The sequence below is a fragment of the Mauremys mutica genome, chromosome 15, assembly GCF_020497125.1.
Source record: "Mauremys mutica isolate MM-2020 ecotype Southern chromosome 15, ASM2049712v1, whole genome shotgun sequence".
Taxonomy (NCBI): Eukaryota; Metazoa; Chordata; order Testudines; family Geoemydidae; genus Mauremys; species Mauremys mutica.
The window spans coordinates 37,173,221-37,193,954 of record NC_059086.1 but is presented as its reverse complement, the minus strand read 5'-3'; the positions used below and the strand labels follow the sequence as shown (position 1 = coordinate 37,193,954).

General features: G+C 66.6%; 1 protein-coding gene across 3 annotated transcripts in view; it reads right to left on the bottom strand.

The window, feature by feature from the left end:
* Positions 1-19,088, bottom strand: part of SHANK1 (SH3 and multiple ankyrin repeat domains 1) — a 34,720-nt gene extending 15,632 nt beyond the window's left edge. For 2 of the 3 annotated variants that reach the window (XM_044989029.1, XR_006573759.1), the window contains exons 1-14: positions 19,048-19,088; positions 14,415-14,644; positions 12,528-12,731; positions 11,993-12,064; positions 11,578-11,686; positions 11,321-11,472; positions 9,197-9,364; positions 5,748-5,864; positions 5,566-5,643; positions 5,305-5,371; positions 4,331-4,625; positions 3,817-3,983; positions 2,059-2,172; positions 1,493-1,568 (exon numbers count right to left, since the gene is read on the bottom strand). In XM_044989029.1, the coding sequence (XP_044844964.1) occupies positions 1,493-1,568; positions 2,059-2,172; positions 3,817-3,983; positions 4,331-4,625; positions 5,305-5,371; positions 5,566-5,643; positions 5,748-5,864; positions 9,197-9,364; positions 11,321-11,472; positions 11,578-11,686; positions 11,993-12,064; positions 12,528-12,731; positions 14,415-14,624 (1,829 nt within the window). In that variant the 5' untranslated portion in view covers positions 14,625-14,644; positions 19,048-19,088. Of the gene's footprint in view, positions 1-1,492; positions 1,569-2,058; positions 2,173-3,816; positions 3,984-4,330; positions 4,626-5,304; positions 5,372-5,565; positions 5,644-5,747; positions 5,865-9,196; positions 9,365-11,320; positions 11,473-11,577; positions 11,687-11,992; positions 12,065-12,527; positions 12,732-14,414; positions 14,656-19,047 lie in introns of those variants that run through there. The other variant, XM_044989030.1, reaches the window with a different exon arrangement.
* Positions 19,089-20,734: the final 1,646 nt, after the last annotated feature.

Genomic DNA, 20,734 nt, shown 5'->3' with positions numbered 1-20,734 from the left:
AGGGCTGGGCTAGCAGGGGGCTGCGGGTCAGGAGTGAGGGGCACCGGCAGAGCTGGGGGGGGGCAGGGCTGGGCTAGCAGGGGGCTGCGGGTCAGGAGTGAGGGGCACCGGCAGAGCTGGGGGCAGCAGGGTTGAGCAAGCAGGAGGCTGCGGGTCGGGAGTGAGGGGCACCGGCAGAGCTGGGGGGGGCAGGGTTGAGCGAGCAGGGGGCTGCGGGTCGGGAGTGAGGGGCACCGGCAGAGCTGGGGTGGGGGCAGGGCGGGGCTAGCAGGGGGCTGCGGGTCAGGAGTGAGGGGCACCGGCAGAGCTGGGGGGTCAGGGCTGGGCTAGCAGGGGGCTGCGGGTCGGGAGTGAGGGGCACCGGCAGAGCTGGGGTGGGGGCAGGGCGGGGCTAGCAGGGGGCTGCGGGTCGGGAGTGAGGGGCACCGGCAGAGCTGGGGGGTCAGGGCTGGGCTAGCAGGGGCTGCGGGTAGGGAGTGAGGGGCACCGGCAGAGCTGGGGGGCAGGGCCGGGCTAGCAGGGGGCTGCGGGTCGGGAGTGAGGGGCACCGGCAGAGCTGGGGGGCAGGGCCGGGCTAGCAGGGGGCTGCGGGTCGGGAGTGAGGGGCACTGGCAGAGCTGGGGGGCAGGGCTGGGCTAGCAGGAGGCTGCGAGTCGGGAGTGAGGGGCACCGGCAGAGCTGGGGGGTCAGGGCTGGGCTAGCGGGGGCTGCGGGTCGGGAGTGAGGGGCACTGGCAGAGCTGGGGGGGCTGGTGGAAGCAGCATTTCTGGCTCCCCTCCCAACACCAGGTTCGGGGGGGGGGGGCTCCCTGCTGTGTCCCATCTGCGCCGGCAGATGGCGAGCGGCCCATCGGCCCTGCCAGGGAAGGGGGGGGAAGGTCCCCGATGCCCTTGGAGGACGGGACACGGTGGGGCAGACAACCCCCCACCACCAGAGACACCCGCCCCCAGTCGTTCCCCTGAGCTCTGGGCCAGGCCCCTCCCCACTCTCTGCAGCCTGTGGGGTGATCTGGGGATAGAACCCAGGAGTCCGGCGCCCCTGGTCCCCGCATGGACGCCTGGCACCTGCCCTGCCCCCCGGATGCCTGGGCTCCACCCCAGCATGGTGGGGGTGTGGGCGTCTGCACTATGGGGCGGGGCTGCCTCCTTGCCCCACAATATGGAGCCCGTGTTCCCCCGGTTCCCAGCCCGCAGCCCCCTCCGGGATCGGGGGGGGTCTCTGAGGGGCCGCACGGAGCGGGCACCAGGCTGGGCTCCCAGCCAGATAGAAAGGGGCAGTGCCCCCCCCGGCCCCTAGCCAGACACTGCAGTACCGACCCCTAACCCCCAGCTCCCCACACCTCCGTTCCCCCCACCCACCTCTGACTTCCCAGCCCCCCACCCTGCCCCCCCCGAGCCGGGGTCTCTCCTCGCCGGCCCACAGCCCCGGCCCGGCCCGCGACCTGCCCGGCAGACAGGGCGGGGGGGGGTGACCCCGGGGGGGGGGATCTCACCTGGGGGCGTCGAAGCTGTCGTAGGACCCCACCGTGTAGTGGCGGAAGAGGCGCTTGGCCTTGTCGCTCCGGCTCTCTGCAAGGGAACGGGGGGGGGGGGTGAGCGGGGGGGGGACACCCCCAGCCTCCCCCACTTCCTGAACCCTGCCCCCCACCCCCAGCCTCCCCCACTTCCTGAACCCTGCCCCCCACCCCCAGCCTCCCCCACTTCCTGAACCCTGCCCCCCACCCCCAGGCATCGGCTGCCCTCTGCCCACCCCCATGCGCCTTCTCTCTGCCCCCCTCCCCCCGGCCTCCCCCCATCCTCTGCCCCCCCCAGCTGACGGCCCAGGGCTCCCCCCTGCCACGTTTTTCCCCCCAGAAGCATCTCCCCCCTCAGCCACCAGGTGCCAGCAGAGGCTTGGTGCTGGCCGGGGGGGGGGACTGGGGGGGGGCTGGCCCTCCCCCAGGGGCCTGGCGGGGGAGGGGGCAGCAGGGGGGAGGGGGCAGAAAGGTCCGAGTGGTGCAGAGCAGGAGGGAGGGGGAACGGGGGGGGCAGCTGCTGGGGGGGGGCAGGGGGCTGGTACCTTGTTTTCCATCCTGTGCCTTGGTCTGCACCTCCTCCACGCAGTCCGAGGGGAACCAGCCGACCCGGCCCTTCACCTGCCCCTCCCAGAACCCGCCTTCGCCCACGCTCAGCACTGCGGGGAGAGCGCGGGTCATCAGACCGGGCCCCCCAAAACCCCCATCTGCCCCCCCGTGTCTCCATCTGCCCCCCTGCACCCCCACACGCTCAGCTCTGCGGGGAGAGCGCGGGTCAGAGCGGGGCCCCCCAAAATCCCCATCCACCCCCCTGCACCCCCACACGCTCAGCACTGCGGGGAGAGCGCGGGTCATCAGACCGGGCCCCCCAAAACCCCCATCTGCCCCCCCGTGTCTCCATCTGCCCCCCTGCACCCCCACACGCTCAGCACTGCGGGGAGAGCGCGGGTCAGAGCGGGGCCCCCCAAAACCCCCATCCGCCCCCCTGCACCCCCACACGCTCAGCACTGCGGGGAGAGCGCGGGTCATCAGACCGGGCCCCCCAAAACCCCCATCTGCCCCCCCGTGTCTCCATCTGCCCCCCTGCACCCCCACACGCTCAGCTCTGCGGGGAGAGCGCGGGTCAGAGCGGGGCCCCCCAAAATCCCCATCCACCCCCCTGCACCCCCACATGCTCAGCACTGCGGGGAGAGCGCGGGTCAGAGCGGGGCCCCCCAAAATCCCCATCCACCCCCCTGCACCCCCACACGCTCAGCACTGCGGGGAGAGCGCGGGTCAGAGCGGGGCCCCCCAAAACCCCCATCCGCCCCCCTGCACCCCCACACGCTCAGCACTGCGGGGAGAGCGCGGGTCAGAGCGGGGCCCCCCAAAATCCCCATCCACCCCCCTGCACCTCCACACGCTCAGCACTGCGGGGAGAGCGCGGGTCAGAGCGGGGCCCCCCAAAATCCCCATCTGCCCCCCTGCACCCCAACATGCTCAGCACTGCAGGGAGAGCGCGGGTCAGAGCGGGGCCCCCCAAAACCCCCATCCACCCCCCTGCACCCCCACACGCTCAGCACTGCAGGGAGAGCGCGGGTCAGAGGGGGCCCCCCAAAACCCCCATCTGCCCCCCTGTACCTCACACGCTCAGCACTGCGGGGAGAGCGCGGGTCAGAGCGGGGCCCCCCAAAACCCCCATCTGCCCCCCCGTGCCTCCATCTGCCCCCCTGCACCCCCACACGCTCAGCACTGCGGGGAGAGCGCGGGTCAGAGGGGCCCCCCAAAACCCCCATCTGCCCCCCTGTACCTCACACGCTCAGCACTGCGGGGAGAGCGCGGGTCAGAGGGGGCCCCCCAAAATCCCCATCCACCCCCCTGCACCCCCACATGCTCAGCACTGCGGGGAGAGCGCGGGTCAGAGCGGGGCCCCCCAAAATCCCCATCCACCCCCCTGCACCCCATTTGCCCCAACAACCCCCAGCCTCCCCGCACACCTCCCATGGCTGGCACAGCCTCTCACCGCAGCAGCCCCCCTTGCTGCCCTCAGCCCCCCCACACCCCCGCAGGCCCTGACCCAGGAGGCCCCACCCCCCTCCCACGCAGAGCGCGAGCCTAGAACCCACCACACTCCCCCAGACCAGCAAACACGCCCAGCGCCGCCTCTCAGCACAGAGCTGGGGGGAGAACCCAGGAGTCCTGACCCCCGCTCCGCACCCCACCGGACCCACTCCCTTCCGTGGGGACAGACCCCAGGTCCCAGTCCTGCACTCGGAGCACGTGCCCCCTCCCCGAGATAGAACCCAGGCGTCCGGGCAGCATACCCTTGATCTTCTCGCCCTTGCTGAGGGACAGCTCGCCCTCCGCCTGGGCCTGGTAGGGTTTCATGGCCATGAAGGTTCGGCCCGGCACCGCCGAGTAAAGCTTCCGCTTCAGTCCCCGGCTGTTCAGGGTCCCACCCGCCGCCGAGTCCCTGGGGAAACCGCTAGAACTGCAGAGAGACAGAGACAGCATGAACCCAGGAGTCCGGGCTCCCAGCCCCCCCGGCTCTAACCACCAGCCCCCACTCCCCTCCTGGAGCCAGGGAGAGAACCCAGGAGTCCGGGCTCCCAGCCCCCCCGGCTCTAACCACTAGATCCCTCTCCCCTTCTGGAGCCAGGGAGAGAACCCAGGAGTTCTGGCTCTCAGCCCTCCCCCCCGGCTCTAACCACTAGATCCCTCTCCCCTTCCAGAGATGGGACGAGAACCCAGGAGTCCTGGCTCCCAGTCCCCCCTACTCTAACCACTAGACCCCACTCCCCTCCCAGAGCCAGGGAGAGAACCCAGGCGTCCGGGTACCTGGGGCGTCCACGCTGCTGCCTCTTGCCATCCTCGGGGTGGCGCCCGCGGGAGGGGGAGCGGGTGCGGGCGCCGCGGGGGCTGCTGGCGCTGCGCAGGGTCCCTGTGGCGACCTTTGGGGCCTGCACGGCCACCGTGGCCGGCGGCGGGGGCGCGGCGGGGGAGCCGTACAGCATCCAGTCCGGCACGGTCATGCTGGTGTCGCTGTTGGCCCGGAGGAGGAGGTGGGGGACCCCCAGGCTGCGCCCCCCGTCTCGGCGCCGGGCTGCGTACTGCGGGGACTCCTGGAACGGGACTGCAGGGCACAGCGTCAGAGCGGGGCACCGGGGGGAGGGAGATGGGGGGGAGATCACAGGGGCTGAAGGAGGCAGGCAGAGCTCTCACCCTGCCCCTCCCCCCCAAGCCAACCCCATTCTCATAGGCGGGGTGAGGCGCTGTCCCCCAGCACCAGCCTGGGAGGGGGGACCCCACTACCGCCCCCCAGGCCTGGGAGAGGGGGGTGAAGATCCCCAGGGGCTGCAGGAGGGAAGGTGGGGCTGGGGGGGGGCAGAGTTGTGGGGTGGCCATGGAGGCAGGAGCAGTATTAAGGGGGGGCTGGGGGGGGCGGAACTGGGGACAGGAACAGAATTTGGGGGGGCGGAACGGGTGGGGGGCTGGGTGAGGGCAGAGTGATTTGCTGAGCAGGGGAGGGGCAGATGTGGGGGGAGGTCTCCCACAGCAGGGGGTCGAGATCCCCCTACCCGATACATTTGACCGCCCACCTGCGGGGGGGGGGGGGTCAAACATCAAAACAGGCCCCTCCCTCCCCCTCTCATATCTTGGGTTTCCCATTGTCCCCTGACGGCCGGGGTGCGGCACCTGATTTTTTAACATTGGGGGGCTCTCCACAGAGGGGGCTCTGGGGGGTGGGGCTCTCCCTGGGGTGGGGGCATGGGCGGTGGCTGAATGCTGGGACCCCCCCCCCCCCGACTCACCCACATCAGCGTCCCGGTGGTTCTTGATCAGCTCCCCCAGCTCGAAGTTCCCAGCAATCACAGCCACCTGGGGGGGGGACCATGGGGGGGGGAATGGATCAGAGCTTCCCCCCCTTACATGTCCCCCCAAATACCCCCCCTGCACCCCTCAAGCCAGGCACCCTGCCCCACAACCTCCCTCTGCACCATGCTGTGTACCCTCCGTTCTGCACCCCACTGCCCACCCCCTCATCCTGCCCCCCACCACACACACACACACACCTGGAAAGGCGTCTGGCCACTGTTGTTCTTAATCTCTTTGTCGGCCCCCCGGTAGAGCAGGATCCGGGCGCAGCTTTCCTGCAGGAGGACGTGGGGTGAGAGGGGGTGTGTTCCGAGGGGGAGAGGACAGCCGGGGGGGGGGGTTGTGCAGTGGGGGGACGGGCACGGTCTCACACACGCACCTTGTTGTAGAGGGCACAAACGTGCAGCGCCGTGTTGCCGGAGGCGTTCTGGGCTCCCGGCTCGGCCCCGTAGAAGAGCAGATGTTCCAGATGCTGGGAGTGCCCGTGCTGGCAGGCCTGGGAGGCAAGACAGACACATGTCAACAGAGGTGTGGGGGGCGTTGAATGGGTCACACCCCGCCCCCCTTTCCCCACATGGGCCGGGCAGCTCCAGGCCAAGGGGTGGGTGAATGTGGGCTGGGGTTCCTGAAACGATGTGGGGTCCGGAGTGGGGGGGGGGCAGGGGTTCCTATCAGAGGGAGGTCCTCGTCATGGGGGTGATCCTACTGGTGGGGGGGGGGATGTGGCACCATTGCAGGGGGTCTGGCTGGCTGGGTTCTCATGCGGGGGTCTGGCTGAGAGGGTCTCTTTTTGGGAGGTGGGGGGTGTCCTCATCGGGTGAGTCCTGGGACCCACAAGGGGGGAGGCGATTCTTGATTTAGTCCCAAGTGGTGCACAGCCTCTGCTCCAAGAGGTGAATGCAGCTGAACTGCTCAGTAATAGCGCCCATAACACGGTTACATTTCACATCCTCGAGAGGTGGAGGGGGAAACACCAGAAAAAACCCACCGCAGTATTAACATGAAAATTAAAAAGTACAGTCGCAGGAGTGAAATGCCTGCAAACTGCATGGGAACCTTTTAAAACCACCGTAATACAGGCTCACACTATATATACACCCCACATTCAAGAGACAGTAGGAGGACCAAAAAATGCCACCCTGGCTAAACATCAAAGTAAGAGAGGCGATTAGAGACAGCTTTTAAAAATTGGAAGTCAAATCTTCCTGAGGAAAAGGAAAACGAACATAAACTCTGTGTCAAGTCAGTTGTCGAAGTATAATCAGGCCAAGACAGAAGCTGAAAGCAATTGCCAACACACACACACGCACACACACAGTGCTGTAAGTACATCGGAAGCGGGAAGCCTGGACAATCGAGGTGCTGATGGAGCACGCAAGGAAGACAAGGCCCGTTGCAGAGAAGCTAAATGAATTCTTTGCGTCGCTCTTCACTGCAGAGGGTGTGAGGGAGATTCCCACACCTGAGCCAGGCTTTTTAGGTGACAAATCTGAGGAACCGTCCCAGATTGAGGTGTCGATAGAGGACGTTTTGGAACAATTCCAGTAACAAGTCACCGGGATTGGACAGGAATCACCCAAGAGTTCGTAAGGAAGTCAACTATGAAACAGCAGAAGTATGGATTATGGGATGTAACCAATCAGCCTCTCTACCAGGTCACTGGAGGACAGCTAATGTAACACCAATTTTTTTAAAAGGCTCCAGAGGCGATCCTGGCAATGACAGGCCATTAAGCCTGACTTCAGTAGCAAACTGGTAAAAACTCTAGTAAAGAACAGAATGATCAGACACACGGATGACCATGATTTGTTGGGGAAGAGTCAACACAGCTTTTGTAACGGGAAATCGCGCCTCACCAATCTATTAGAATTCTTTGAAGGGGTCAATGAATACGTGGACAAGGGTGATCCAGTGGATATAGTGTACTTAGATTTTCAGAGAGCCTGTGACAAGGTCCCTCACCGAAGGCTCTTAAGCAAAGTGAGCTGTCCTGGGATAAGGGGGAAGTTCCTCTCACAGATCAGACACTGGTTAAAGGATAGGAAAGGGGAAAGAATCAGTTTTCACAGTGGAGAGAGGTAAATAGTGTGGGGCGGGTCAATGATCTGTACTGGGACCAGTGCTGTTTAACGTACTCATAAATGAACAGGAAAAACGGGCAAAGTTTGCAGCCCATAACTACTCACGATCGTTAAGTCCCAGGCAGCCTGCGAAAAGCTACAAAGAGATCTCACAAAACTGAGTGACCGGGCAAGAAAATGGCAGATGAAATTCAGTGTTGATAGATGCAAAGTAACGCACGGTGGAAAACAGAATCCCAACTCCGCATCCAAAATGATGGGGTCTAAATTAGCTGTTACCACTCAAGAAAGAGATCGGGGAGTCATCGTGGAGAGTTCTCTGCAAACGTCTGCTCAAAGTGCAGCGGCAGACAGACAAGGGAACAGATTGTTAGGAACCATTAGAAAAGGGATAGATAATAAGACAGAAAAGATCATAATGCCTCTATATAAATCTGTGGTCCGCCCACATCTTGAATATTGCGTGCAGTTCTGGTCGCCCCATCTCAAAAAAGATACATCGGAATTGGAAAAGTAAAGAAGGGTAACAAAAATTACTAAGGGTACGGAACGGCGTCCACGTGAAAAGAGACAGTTAACGGGGGGGATACAGCAGAGATCTATAAAATGGTGACTGGCGTGGAGAAAGGGAGTAGAGAAGTGTTATTTACCCCCATTTGCGTAACACACAAATGAGGGGTCACCCGATGAAATTGACAGGCGGCCGGTTTAAAACAAACCGAGAAGTGGGTAGTTCTTCACGCAACGCACAGTCAACCTGTGGAACTCCTCGCCAGGGGATGTGGTTGTGACGAAGTGGGGGGGGGGATTCTGGGTTTTTCTGGGTTTTCCAGTGGGTTGCATGCAGAGGGAGGGGAACTTGGGACCCCGGCCGATGGCCTGGAGGATGGAGACCCAGCTCAGGAGTCACAGCCGGTTCTGGCCAGGGGGAGGACAATGGGCTGCGGAGAGAGGACCCTGGTGACCTGATCAGCCGGTTCCAGCCAGAGGAGGGCAGAGAGGAGAGGAGACCCAGGCCGTCCTGTTTACAACCCTGTTTCCCTGGAGAGAAGACAATGGACAGAGGGGGGCTTGGGGCCGGGGGTATCAGATGCCCAGCTGGGAGCAGGGGGGCTCGGGGCTGGAGGGGGGGCAGGCAGAGCCCCCCTGGCTGCAGGGGGACTGGGACGTGCTGGGCTGAGGGGGGCCAGGCCTGAGGCTGGAGAGTTTCCTGTGCTGGGTTCAACGCTCAATAACCCTCCTGTGTTACGCTGGCTGAGTCGCTCCGGGCTAGAGAACAGGGTGGGGGGTGGGGGGGGCATCGGCCCCTTCGGGGGGGGGGAGGAGGCCCAGGGGTCTGGAGCGAGGGGACTCCCCGAGGGGCCCATGGCAGAGACAGACGCGCTGAGGCTCAGGGAGGGGCGGCTCCAGGAGGTGGAGGGGCCGGACCCCGGGGGAGAGCGGCCCCCCGAGAAGGGCTGTCGCACTGAAGGGGGCACCCCCCCACGCACCGCACGGGGGGATCTGTGAGTCCGTGACAGTGGTGAAGGCCAAAAGCAGAACTGGGGTTCAAAGATACATTCACGGAGGGTAGATGCACCAATGGCGATTAGCCAAGACGGTCAGGGGGGCGAGTCCGTGCTCTGGGTGTCCCTAAACTCCTGACTGCCAGGAGCTGGGACTGGACGACGGGATGGGTCGCTCGCGGGGTTCCCTGTCTCGGCTTGTCTTTGCAGGGAAGGGGGTGTCCCCGTCTGCGGGCTCTGACCTGGTGGATCTCCTGCCAGCCGTTCTCGTCCATGGTGCCGATGTGGGCTTGGTTGTAGAGCAGCAGCTCGCAGCAGCGTGGGTCGCCCCCCACCATGGCTGTGTGGTACAGGGGGGTGAGGCCCCGACGGTCCTTGTAGTTCGGGGAGCCCCCGAGGTCCAGCAACGCCTGGGGAGGCGAGGAGCAAAGATGTGGGGGGGGGGGGTGAGATGGGGTGGCAATGTCCACCCAGGCACACTGCAGACACTGTACGCCCACTGCATCAGCGTACGTGACACACACCGTGCAGTGCACTGAACACGCACTGCACAGCATCCAGTGCATTCTCTGCATGCCCACTGCCTCATCGCTCACTGCACAGCGCACACTGTATTTGCTGCGTGCCCTCTGAGTCAGCAAGCACTGCATTTGTTGTGTGCCCATTGTGCAGCGCACACAGCATACGCGCTGCGTCAGCACCCACTGCATTCATTACATGCCTGCTGCGTCAGCACGCACTGCATACGCACTGCGCCAGCACACACTATGTTCACTGCATGTTCACTGCACAGCACACACTGCTGACACTACATGCCCAGTTGCCAGCCCATAGCGCACTGCACACCCACAACATGCATTGCATACACTACACTGCATGCAATGTAGTGTAGTGTACACTACATTAGTGTACACTACACTACATGTAGGGCTGTCGCACTGAAGGGGGCACCCCCCACGGACCGCACGGGGGGATCTGTGAGTCCGTGACAGTGGTGAAGGCCAAAAGCAGAACTGGGGTTCAAAGATACATTCACGGAGGGTAGATGCACCAATGGCGATTAGCCAAGACGGTCAGGGGGGCGAGTCCGTGCTCTGGGTGTCCCTAAACTCCTGACTGCCAGGAGCTGGGACTGGACGACAGGGGATGGGTCGCACAAAACCCACTATTCGCTGCCTGCCCACTGGCAGCACTCATGGCACATCCATCCCACACTGCGCACAACCCGCACACCCTGCATACACACTGCACACGCAGCATTGCACACGCGATTCGCTGTCACTGCATGCCCACTGTGCCGGCCCACACTGCACTGCATGCGCACTGCGTGCCCGCCATGTCATACTTTATTCCAAGACAAAAAGGACTCGGTTAATGCAGAGCCCTGGTTGGCTGAGTCCAGAGCAACAAACGCAGTGACACTCAAACCTCTGACAGCCAGGAAATGCCATGGTACAGTTCGTGCCTACGCAACCTCCACAACGACTGCCTGGGTGTAAATCATACTGGTAGAATCTCTCGACCTGAAGAAATGCTGGGGTGTTTCCAGGGGACTGTGTCTGCAGACACCCCCCCCCCCAAGGCACAGCACGTTACCAGGGCACCCGAGTAAGCGTGCAGATTTGAGAGCACTAAGAAGAGTCATCATTGAAACAGAAACAGCTTGCCCGCCTTAGCTAGAGCAGAATGGGTGCTCCGCAATAATACACAAACACACACACACACAGACCAACACTCCCTGCACCATCACACGCTGCACACATCTGCTTCGTCCACACTGCGGGCACACCGCAATGACGCACACTGCAACAACCTGCCCACCGCACGCTGGGCGTGCGCACACTGCACCTGTGTACTGCACACACCCCGCAACAACGCACACTGCAACAACCTGCCCACCGCACGCTGGGCGTGCACACACTGCACCTGTGTACTGCACACTGTGTGCACACACTGCACCTGTGTACTGCACACTGTGTGCGCACACAGCACCTGTGTACTGCACACACAGCACCTGTGTACTGCACACACACCGCAACAATGCACACTGCAACAACCTGCCCACCGCACACTGTGTGCACACACAGCATCTGTGTACTGCACACACACCGCAACAACGCACACAGCAACGACCTGCCCACCGCACACTGTGTGTATGCACACTGCACTCATGTACTGCACATGCACTGCAACGGCCACTGCAACAACCTGCCCACTGCATGCTGCAGCCACCACACAGTTCCATCCACACGGCACCTGCTCTCCGCACAGATCCTTCAGCCACACTCATCCCGCTCTGGGCCCCCCAGCGCCGGGTGCAGGCCGCCCCGGTGCAGCGCGGTGAGGGGACGTGGCGGGTTCTGTACCGTCAGGGCCGCGTAGCGCCGGGTGCACACTGCCCGGTGCAGCGCGGTGGCTCCGTCCCGTGCCCGGAAATCAATGTGCGCACCCCCGAGGCAGAGCAGCCGGATCACGTCGACAGTCCCCTCTAGCTGGGCTGCCAGCGTCAGGGGGGTCTCTGCAGGGGAGGAGCACAGGGTGGGCGTCACCGCCGAGGCAGGGAGGGCGGGATGAAGAAAGCCCCCGCCCCCTCCCTGCACCCGGCCCCGATCCCTACACTCACCCCCCGTGTCCGAGTCGTGGTAGTTGGGGTCTAGACCCTTGTCCAGAAGCCGCGCCACCTTCTCCGCTGCCCCGTGCTGCACGTACTCCAGGAACTTCTTCAGGCCAGTCTGTGGGGTGGGGGTGGGGGAGCAGGGACAGGTGAGAGACTGGGGGGGCGTTGGGGGGACCCGGTTCTCAGGACGGCGGCTGGGTGACGACAGAGGGCAGTGCCGGGTCAGCACGGTCGGTACCAGGCCGCCAGCCCTGGTACCAAGCTGGGGCGGACAGAGGTGAGTGGGGGGCAGGGAGGGGGAATGCTGGGGGGGGGGACACTGAGGCGCAGGGAAAGGTGAGACCGGGGGTGGGGCACCGTGGGGCGTGGCCAGGTATGGGGCCAGGGGGGCGGGGCCAGGGGCCGGGGCCAGGCCACTCACCTTGGTGTGCAATTTCGCCAGCTGCTTCTCGTCCAGGTTGGTCTGTTTGTAAACCCGGGTCTTGTAGCGGAACTGGGGGGGGGGGGGAAGAGGGGAAACGGGGGGGTCACCTCAGCTGGAGATTCTGACCCTGTGACCCCAGAGCCCCGCCCCCTTGTGCCCAGAGCCCCGCCTCCTCCCACAAAGCCTCTCCCCCTTGTGCCCAGAGCCCCGCCCCCTTGTGCCCAGAGCCCCGCCCCCTCCCACAAAGCCTCTCCCCCTTGTGCCCAGAGCCCCGCCCCCTTGTGCCCAGAGCCCCGCCCCCTCCCACAGAGCCCCGCCCCCTTGTGCCCAGAGCCCCGCCCCCTCCCACAAAGCCTCTCCCCCTTGTGCCCAGAGCCCCTCCCCTGCCGACCAAGCCCCTCCCCTTGCACCTGTAGCCCCTCCCCTGCCCATCAAGCCCCTCCCCTTGCTCCTGTAGCCCCTCCCCTGCCCACCTAGCCCCTCCCCCTTGTGCCCGGAGGCCTCCCCCCGCTGCCCCGGCGGGGCGGGGCACCTCGAGGTAGGGCACGCCCTTCTCGAAGCTCTGGGGGTAGTCACGCAGCAGCCGCTCCTCGTCCAGGAACTTGGCGTCCCGCCCGTTGGTGGCCGGCTGGAAGAGCCCGTAGTTCAGCACGTCCTTCAGGCTCTCGTTCAGAGTGCAGAGGATCTGCTGCTTGGCCACCCAGATGGCCGCGTCGGGGTTGAACCGCAGGCATTTCTGGCGGGGGGGGGAGAGAGTGGGCAGGGAGGCCTGAGTCCGCGGGGGGGGGGCGGTGTGGAGCACGGCAATGCGACCACCTCTGGGGTGGGGGCTGCTTAGATGGGGACCCCTCCCCCGGCTCCGGGAAGCGGCCCCTCACTGGGACCCCTCGTTGGTGCTGGGCCGCGGCCCCTTTGCAGTGAGGAGCTGATTATACGGGGATCCCTCACCTGGTGCTGAGATGCGGCTGGCTCTGGGGTGGGGCACAGGGGCTGCGTATATGGGGCTCCCTCGCCCTGCACTGAGATGCGGCTGGCTCTGGGGTGGGGCACAGGGGCTGCGTATATGGGGCTCCCTCTCCCTGCACTGAGATGCGGCTGGCTCTGGGGTGGGGCACAGGGGCTGCGTATATGGGGCTCCCTCGCCCTGCACTGAGATGCAGCTGGCTCTGGGGTGGGGTGTGGGGGCTGTGTATATGGGGATCCCTTGCCCTGCGCTGGGATGCAGCCCCTCTGGGGTGAGGCACAGGGGCTGCATATATAGTGACCCCTCACCTGGCACTGAGATGCAGCCCATCTGGGGTGTGGAGCTGGTTATATGGGGACCCCTCGCCCAGCGCTGAGACGCAGCCCCTCTGGGGTGGGGCGTGGGGGATGGGTACACGGGGACCCCTTGCCTGGTACTGGAACGCAGCCCCTCTGGGGTGGGGCGCGGGGGATGGGTATACGGGGACCCCTCACCCGGCGCTGGGACGTGGCCTCTCTGGGGTGGGACGGTTTACAGGGGGACCCCTCGCCCGGTGCTGACTGTGAGGGAAGCGCCCCCCTGCTGGGACCCCACCCCATTCCCTACAGCTGAGGCCCCCTAGTGGGAGCCTGTCCCAGCCCCCCCACGGATGCCTCCCCGCCAGGCTCAGGCAGGGGCCTAGGCAACCGGCAGTGCCAGCAGGACCGGACCCGTCGCCAGGGAGATGACAATGGGTGATCCATAGCAACCGTTTCCATGGTGCGCCCGTGAGCAGAGAGGGGGACGGATTTGGGGGTCGGGACCCCCCCCCCAGTGCCCGGGACAAGAATGGGGCCCACCCCCTGCCTGTGCGGGAGGGGGGAGTCGGAGACAAGACCCAAGCGGGGGGGCACATGACAGACAATGGGGGGCAGGTGCCCATGGGGAGGGGGGAAGGGGGGCAGGCACCTGCAGGGGGCACAGCTCCCCTGCACTACAGCTGCCCCCCCCCAGCCCCAGATCAAAGGGCCCCGCGGGGGGGGGGGGGGTCAGCTGACACTGGCTCAGTGCCCTGAATTCTCAGCTAAGGGGGGGGGGTGAGTTTGCTCCAGATCCTGCTGAGCTCGGGATTCATCCAGTTCCGCTAATGACCCCCCCAGGGAATGGGGGGAGGGGAGCGGAGAATGGGCGGGGGAGGGGATAAAGGAGCCATAAGGACAGAAGGAAGGTGGAGATGGGGGAGGGGGAGGCTGGGGGGAGGGGGCTAGTCAGGGGGAGGAGGAGCTGGGGTAATTCTCCCCCCACCCACCCCCTATTGTGGGGTAAAGAGAAAGGGGCATTTTCCATGGAGGACCCTCCTCTCTAGCTCCTTCCCCCCGCCCATCACCAGGGGATGCAGGCCAGGGATGTCCCCCCCATATCCCTGTCGTCGGGAGCAGGTTGGGGAGCCCCCCCCAGCCAAGCCCCCCCCCTCACCGTCTGGTGCAGGTCGGGGATGCCGATCCGAAAGACCATCATACTGAAGCGGGCGTCGTCGGGCACCGACATGGGGGGCCCCTGGGTCCTGCGGTCCAGGGGGCCGGGGCTAGCGCCGGGGGGGCCGTCGCGGGAGCTTTCGGAGTCCGACTCCCCCTCGGGATACTCCGAGACCCTCTCCTCCTCGCTGGACCCGGGGCTCCGGGGCATCGTCCCGCATCACAGGCCAGCTGGTGGGGGGCAGAGAGAGAGATGGGGGGGGTCAGCATGGGGGGCAGGCTGCCCTCCCCGACACAGACCCATGCACTGAGCCATAAACCCGTCCCCCTCTGCTCTCCCCTGCCCCCCTTCACCTCTCCCTGACCCCCCCCCCCCAGTCCCCTCAGTCCTGGCGAGTGACTTTGTGGATCCTTGTCCCAGTTCCGCTCAGCGCCTGGGGCCCGGCAATCTGGAGCAGCCCCTCCCCGAGTCCCGCCCCCCCCCCCACGCCCTGGGACATCTGCCCCACTTTCCTCGCTCCCGCCACTGGCTAAAATTAGCCCGGGAAGGACGGAGGAATCGGAGCGGTCAGAGCCCTGGGCCCAAACTCCGCTTCCCCCGCCGAAAGACACCTGCCTCTGGGGTGGGGGCTGGGTGCACGGGGACCCCTCGCCCGGCGCTGGGACGCGGCCCCTCTGGGGTGGGGGCTGGGTACACGGGGACCCGGCACTGGGACACGGCCCCTCTGGGGTGGGGGCTGGGTACACGGGGACCCGGCACTGGGACACGGCCCCTCTGGAGTGGGGGCTGGGTACACGGGGACCCCTCGCCCGGCGCTGGGACGCGGCCCCTCTGGGGTGGGGGCTGGGTGCGCGGGGACCCCTCGCCCGGCGCTGGGACACGGCCCCTCTGGGGTGGGGGCTGGGTACGCGGGGACCCCTCGCCCGGCGCTGGGACGCGGCCCCACTGGGGGGAGGGGGGCTGGGTACACGGGGACCCCACGCCCGGCGCTGGGACGCGGCCCCTCTGGGGTGGGGGCTGGGTACACGGGGACCCCACGCCCGGCGCTGGGACGCGGCCCCTCTGGGGTGGGGGCTGGGTGCGCGGGGACCCCTCGCCCGGCGCTGGAACGCGGCCCCTCTGGGGAGGGACACAGGGCTGGGTACACGGGAACCCCACGCCCGGCACTGGGACGCGGCCCCTCTGGGGTGGGGGCTGGGTGCGCGGGGACCCCTCGCCCGGCGCTGGGACGCGGCCCCTCTGGGGTGGGGGCTGGGTACGCGGGGACCCCTCGCCCGGCGCTGGGACGCGGCCCCAATGGGGGGAGGGGGGCTGGGTACACGGGGACCCCACGCCCGGTGCTGGGACGCGGCCCCACTGGGGTGGGGGCTGGGTACACGGGGACCCCTCGCCCGGCGCTGGGACGCGGCCCCTCTGGGGTGGGGGCTGGGTGCGCGGGGACCCCTCGCCCGGCGCTGGAACGCGGCCCCTCTGGGGAGGGACACAGGGCTGGGTACACGGGAACCCCACGCCCGGCACTGGGACGCGGCCCCTCTGGGGTGGGGGCTGGGTACACGGGAACCCCACGCCCGGCGCTGGGACGCGGCCCCTCTGGGGGTGGGGGCTGGGTGCGCGGGGACCCCTCGCCCGGCACTGGGACGCAGCCCCTCTGGGGGTGGGGGCTGGGTACACGGGGACCCCTCGCCCGGCACTGGGACGCAGCCCCTCTGGGGGTGGGGGCTGGGTACACGGGGACCCCTCGCCCGGCGCTGGGACGCGGCCCCTCTGGGGTGGGGGCTGGGTGCGCGGGGACCCCTCGCCCGGCGCTGGGACGCGGCCCCTCTGGGGTGGGGGCTGGGTACGCGGGGACCCCTCGCCCGGCACTGGGACGCGGCCCCTCTGGGGTGGGGGCTGGGTACACGGGGACCCCTCGCCCGGCGCTGGGACGCGGCCCCTCTGGGGTGGGGGCTGGGTGCGCGGGGACCCCTCGCCCGGCGCTGGGACGCGGCCCCACTGGGGGGAGGGGGGCTGGGTACACGGGGACCCCACGCCCGGCGCTGGGACGCGGCCCCTCTGGGGTGGGGGCTGGGTACACGGGGACCCCACGCCCGGCGCTGGGACGCGGCCCCTCTGGGGTGGGGGCTGGGTACGCGGGGACCCCTCGCCCGGCGCTGGGACGCGGCCCCACTGGGGGGAGGGGGGCTGGGTACACGGGGACCCCACGCCCGGTGCTGGGACGCGGCCCCACTGGGGTGGGGGCTGGGTACACGGGGACCCCTCGCCCGGCGCTGGGACGCGGCCCCTCTGGGGTGGGGGCTGGGTGCGCGGGGACCCCTCGCCCGGCGCTGGAACGCGGCCCCTCTGGGGAGGGACACAGGGCTGGGTACACGGGAACCCCACGCCCGGCACTGGGACGCGGCCCCTCTGGGGTGGGGGCTGGGTACACGGGAACCCCACGCCCGGCGCTGGGACGCGGCCCCTCTGGGGGTGGGGGCTGGGTGCGCGGGGACCCCTCGCCCGGCACTGGGACGCAGCCCCTCTGGGGGTGGGGGCTGGGTACACGGGGACCCCTCGCCCGGCACTGGGACGCAGCCCCTCTGGGGGTGGGGGCTGGGTACACGGGGACCCCTCGCCCGGCGCTGGGACGCGGCCCCTCTGGGGTGGGGGCTGGGTGCGCGGGGACCCCTCGCCCGGCGCTGGGACGCAGCCCCTCTGGGGTGGGGGCTGGGTACACGGGGACCCCTCACCCGGCGCTGGGACACGGCCCCTCTGGGGTGGGGGCTGGGTACACGGGGACCCCTCGCCCGGCACTGAGGTAACATTCTGGGGATCTCAGACTCGTATCTCCCAGCACTCAGCCCAGCCAGGCACAGCTCAGAACGGTGTCCGCAGCCCCACCCCATGGGAACGTCCCTGGGAAGGATCCTGGGGATGGACGTCAGGGTGTGTAAACGGGAGAGACGATTAGATACATGCACAGACAGACACAGACAGACATAGGATGGGGGGGGGGAGCGCGATAGGACGGCTCCATGTAAACAGAGGAATAGAGAGATGGGTGCGGGAAGGGACAGAGGGAGGGGTGCGCACAGGGGCGGAGGGACAGACACAGAGTGCAGGGTTGGAGGGAGGGATGGATGGATGGAGGGAGGGAGGATGGATGGAGGGAGGAACAGAGGAGGGATGGATGGAGGGAGGGAGGATGGATGGAGGGATGGATAGAGGGAGGGACAGAGGGATGATGGGGGATGGAGGGAGGGAGGGACAGAGGGATGATGGAGGGGGGGTGCGCACAGGGGCGGAGGGGCAGATACAGGGTGCAGGGATGGAGGGTGGATGGAGGATGGACGGAGGGAAGGATGGATGGAGGGGTGCGCACAGGGCGGCGGGACAGACACAGGGTGCAGGGATGGAGGGATGGCTGGAGGCTGGAGGGATGGATGTGCACAGGGGCGGAGGGGCAGACACAGGGCGCAGGGAGGGATGGATGATGGATAGAGGGAGGGAGGATGGATGGAGGGAGGAACAGAGGAGGGATGGATGGAGGGATGGATAGAGGAAGGGACAGAGGGATGATGGAGGGGGGTGCGCACAGGGGCGGAGGGGCAGATACAGGGTGCAGGGATGGAGGGTGGATGGAGGGATGGATGGATGGAGGAAGGGACAGAGGGATGATGGAGGGGGGTGCGCACAGGGGCGGAGGGGCAGATACAGGGTGCAGGGATGGAGGGTGGATGGAGGGAGGATGGAGGGAGGATGGATGGAGGGGTGCGCACAGGGCGGCGGGACAGACACAGGGTGCAGGGAGGGATGGACGATGGATGGAGGGATGGATAGAGGTAGGGAGGATGGATGGAGGGATGGATAGAGGGAGGGACAGAGGGATGATGGGGGATGGAGGGAGGGAGGGACAGAGGGATGATGGAGGGGGGGTGCGCACAGGGGCGGAGGGGCAGACACAGGGCGCAGGGTGAGAGGGAGGGAGGATGGATGGAGGGAGGAACAGAGGAGGGATGGATGGAGGGAGGGAGGGACAGAGGGATGATGGAGGGGGGGTGCGCACAGGGGCGGAGGGGCAGACACAGGGCGCAGGGTGAGAGGGAGGGAGGATGGATGGAGGGAGGAACAGAGGAGGGATGGATGGAGGGAGGGAGGGACAGAGGGATGATGGGGGGGTGCGCACAGGGGCGGAGGGGCAGACACAGGGCGCAGGGTGAGAGGGAGGGAGGGAGGGAGGGAGGGAGGATGGATTGACAGAGGGAGGGATGGACGGAGGGAGGGCCGTGCATACGGACAGACAGGCAGCCCTGACCCCTCGCGCCCCCAGTTCACTCTATGCCCCCCCGGGTCCCCGAGTGCAATTCAGAGGCTCATTTTCCACCCCAGCTGGGCCTGGGGGGATTATAACTGACCCATGCACCCCTCCACCCCCACCAGCACCCCTGCCTCTCCTCCCCCCACTGGCTTTGGCCTCTGCCCCCCACTCAAGACACCTAAGACTTCTCCAGTGACAGTACAGCCCCCCCTGCACCCCCCATGACAGCTCAGTCCTGCCCCCCCTCCAGCCACTAACCTCCCCACCCGTGCAAATGCCGTGCAAATATCCTGCCCCCCCGCCATGTGCCTTGGGGACCAGACCCCCCGACCCACATACCTCAAGTGCCCTCCTGCAGGCCTGGCTGCCCCCACCCTCCGCCAGCCGGGCTACCCCCACTCCAGCCCCAGCCCTTCCCCCCGCCCCCCAGCAGGCCTGGGGCCTGGCTTCTCTCCATCGCCTTGCGACGTTTCCATGGAGACAGACAGCCATCAAAGCAGCTCCCCTCGCTCTGCCTCTAGCATGTCTCAATCCAGAGGGAAAACCCCACCCCGACCCTGGGAGAGAACCCAGGAGTCCTGGCTCCCAGCCCCCACCCCACAACCCACTAGGCCCCCTTCACCCCCCGACCCTGGGAGAGAACCCCGGAGTCCTGGCTCCCAGCCCCCCCCCCCATCCCGACCCCACTCCCCTCCCAGAGCTGGGGAGAGAACCCAGGAGTCCTGGCTCCACCCCACAACCCACTCTCCATTAGACCCCAACCCCCTCCCCTCCCACCCTGGCGAGGTCTGAGCACTGGGGACCCCCCTCCCCAGGATGGGTGGGGTGGAACCCAGAGCGGGGACCCCGCTCCCCTGACAGCAGCCCCCCAGTTCCTGGTCACTCGCTGCCAGCAAACACGCCCCACAGGCGGTCCCGGGGGGCTGGCCCGATCTGGGGGGGGATACCCGGGGGTGCCCCAGAGACCAGGGGGCGGGTGGGCCATGGGGCGAGCAGTTCCCCCGAAACTCCCAGCACGCCCTGACCTCTGACCCTTTGACCCTCTTCATCCACTGACCCAACCCTCTTTGATCTGTGACCTTAATCGCCCCCTGACCTCTGACCCCTTTGACCTGCGGCCCTATTGCCCTCTGACCCCACAGGGCCCCAACTCGTTCCAGCTGCTGGGCTTCAGCCCTCCCCTCCCCCAGGGCAGGACGGAGCGAGGGGGGGGGGGACCTGGTCCATTTTCCTTGGGTTTAACTGCTCCCCCCCCACCCCAGCCAGGCAGATTATCAGCCCCCTACACACCCAGTGCGGGGCCGGCCACCCCCTCTGCCCTGCTAGACACGGACACGCTCACATCGCTACACACACACACACACACACACACACACACACACACGCTGACACGCTCACGTACACACCTGCACAAGGTGTGCACGCGCACAGATTGCTGCACTCAGCGCAAGCGCGCACACACACTGCCACACTCAGCGCTCACACACACATGCACACACACTGCTGCGCTCAGCGCAGGTGCACACACACACACACACACACTGCTGCGCTCAGTGCAGGTGCGAGCACACACACACACACACACAGCCACACTCAGCGCTCACACACACATGCACACACACTGCTGAGCTCAGTGCAGGCGCACACACACACTGCTGCGCTCAGTGCAGGCAAGCACGCACACACACACACACAGCCACACTCAGCGCTCACACACACATGCACACACACTGCTGCGCTCAGTGCAGGCGCGCGCACACACAGCCACACTCAACGCTCACACACACACACAGAGCCGCGCTCAGCGCTCACACACACACACACACACAGAGCCGCGCTCAGCGCTCAACGGTCACACACACACACTGCCGCGCTCAACGCTCACACACACACACTGCCGCGCTCAACGCTCACACACACACACACTGCTGCGCTCAGTGCAGGCGCACACACACACACACACACTGCCGCGCTCAACGCTCACACACACACACACTGCTGCGCTCAGTGCAGGCGTGCGCACACA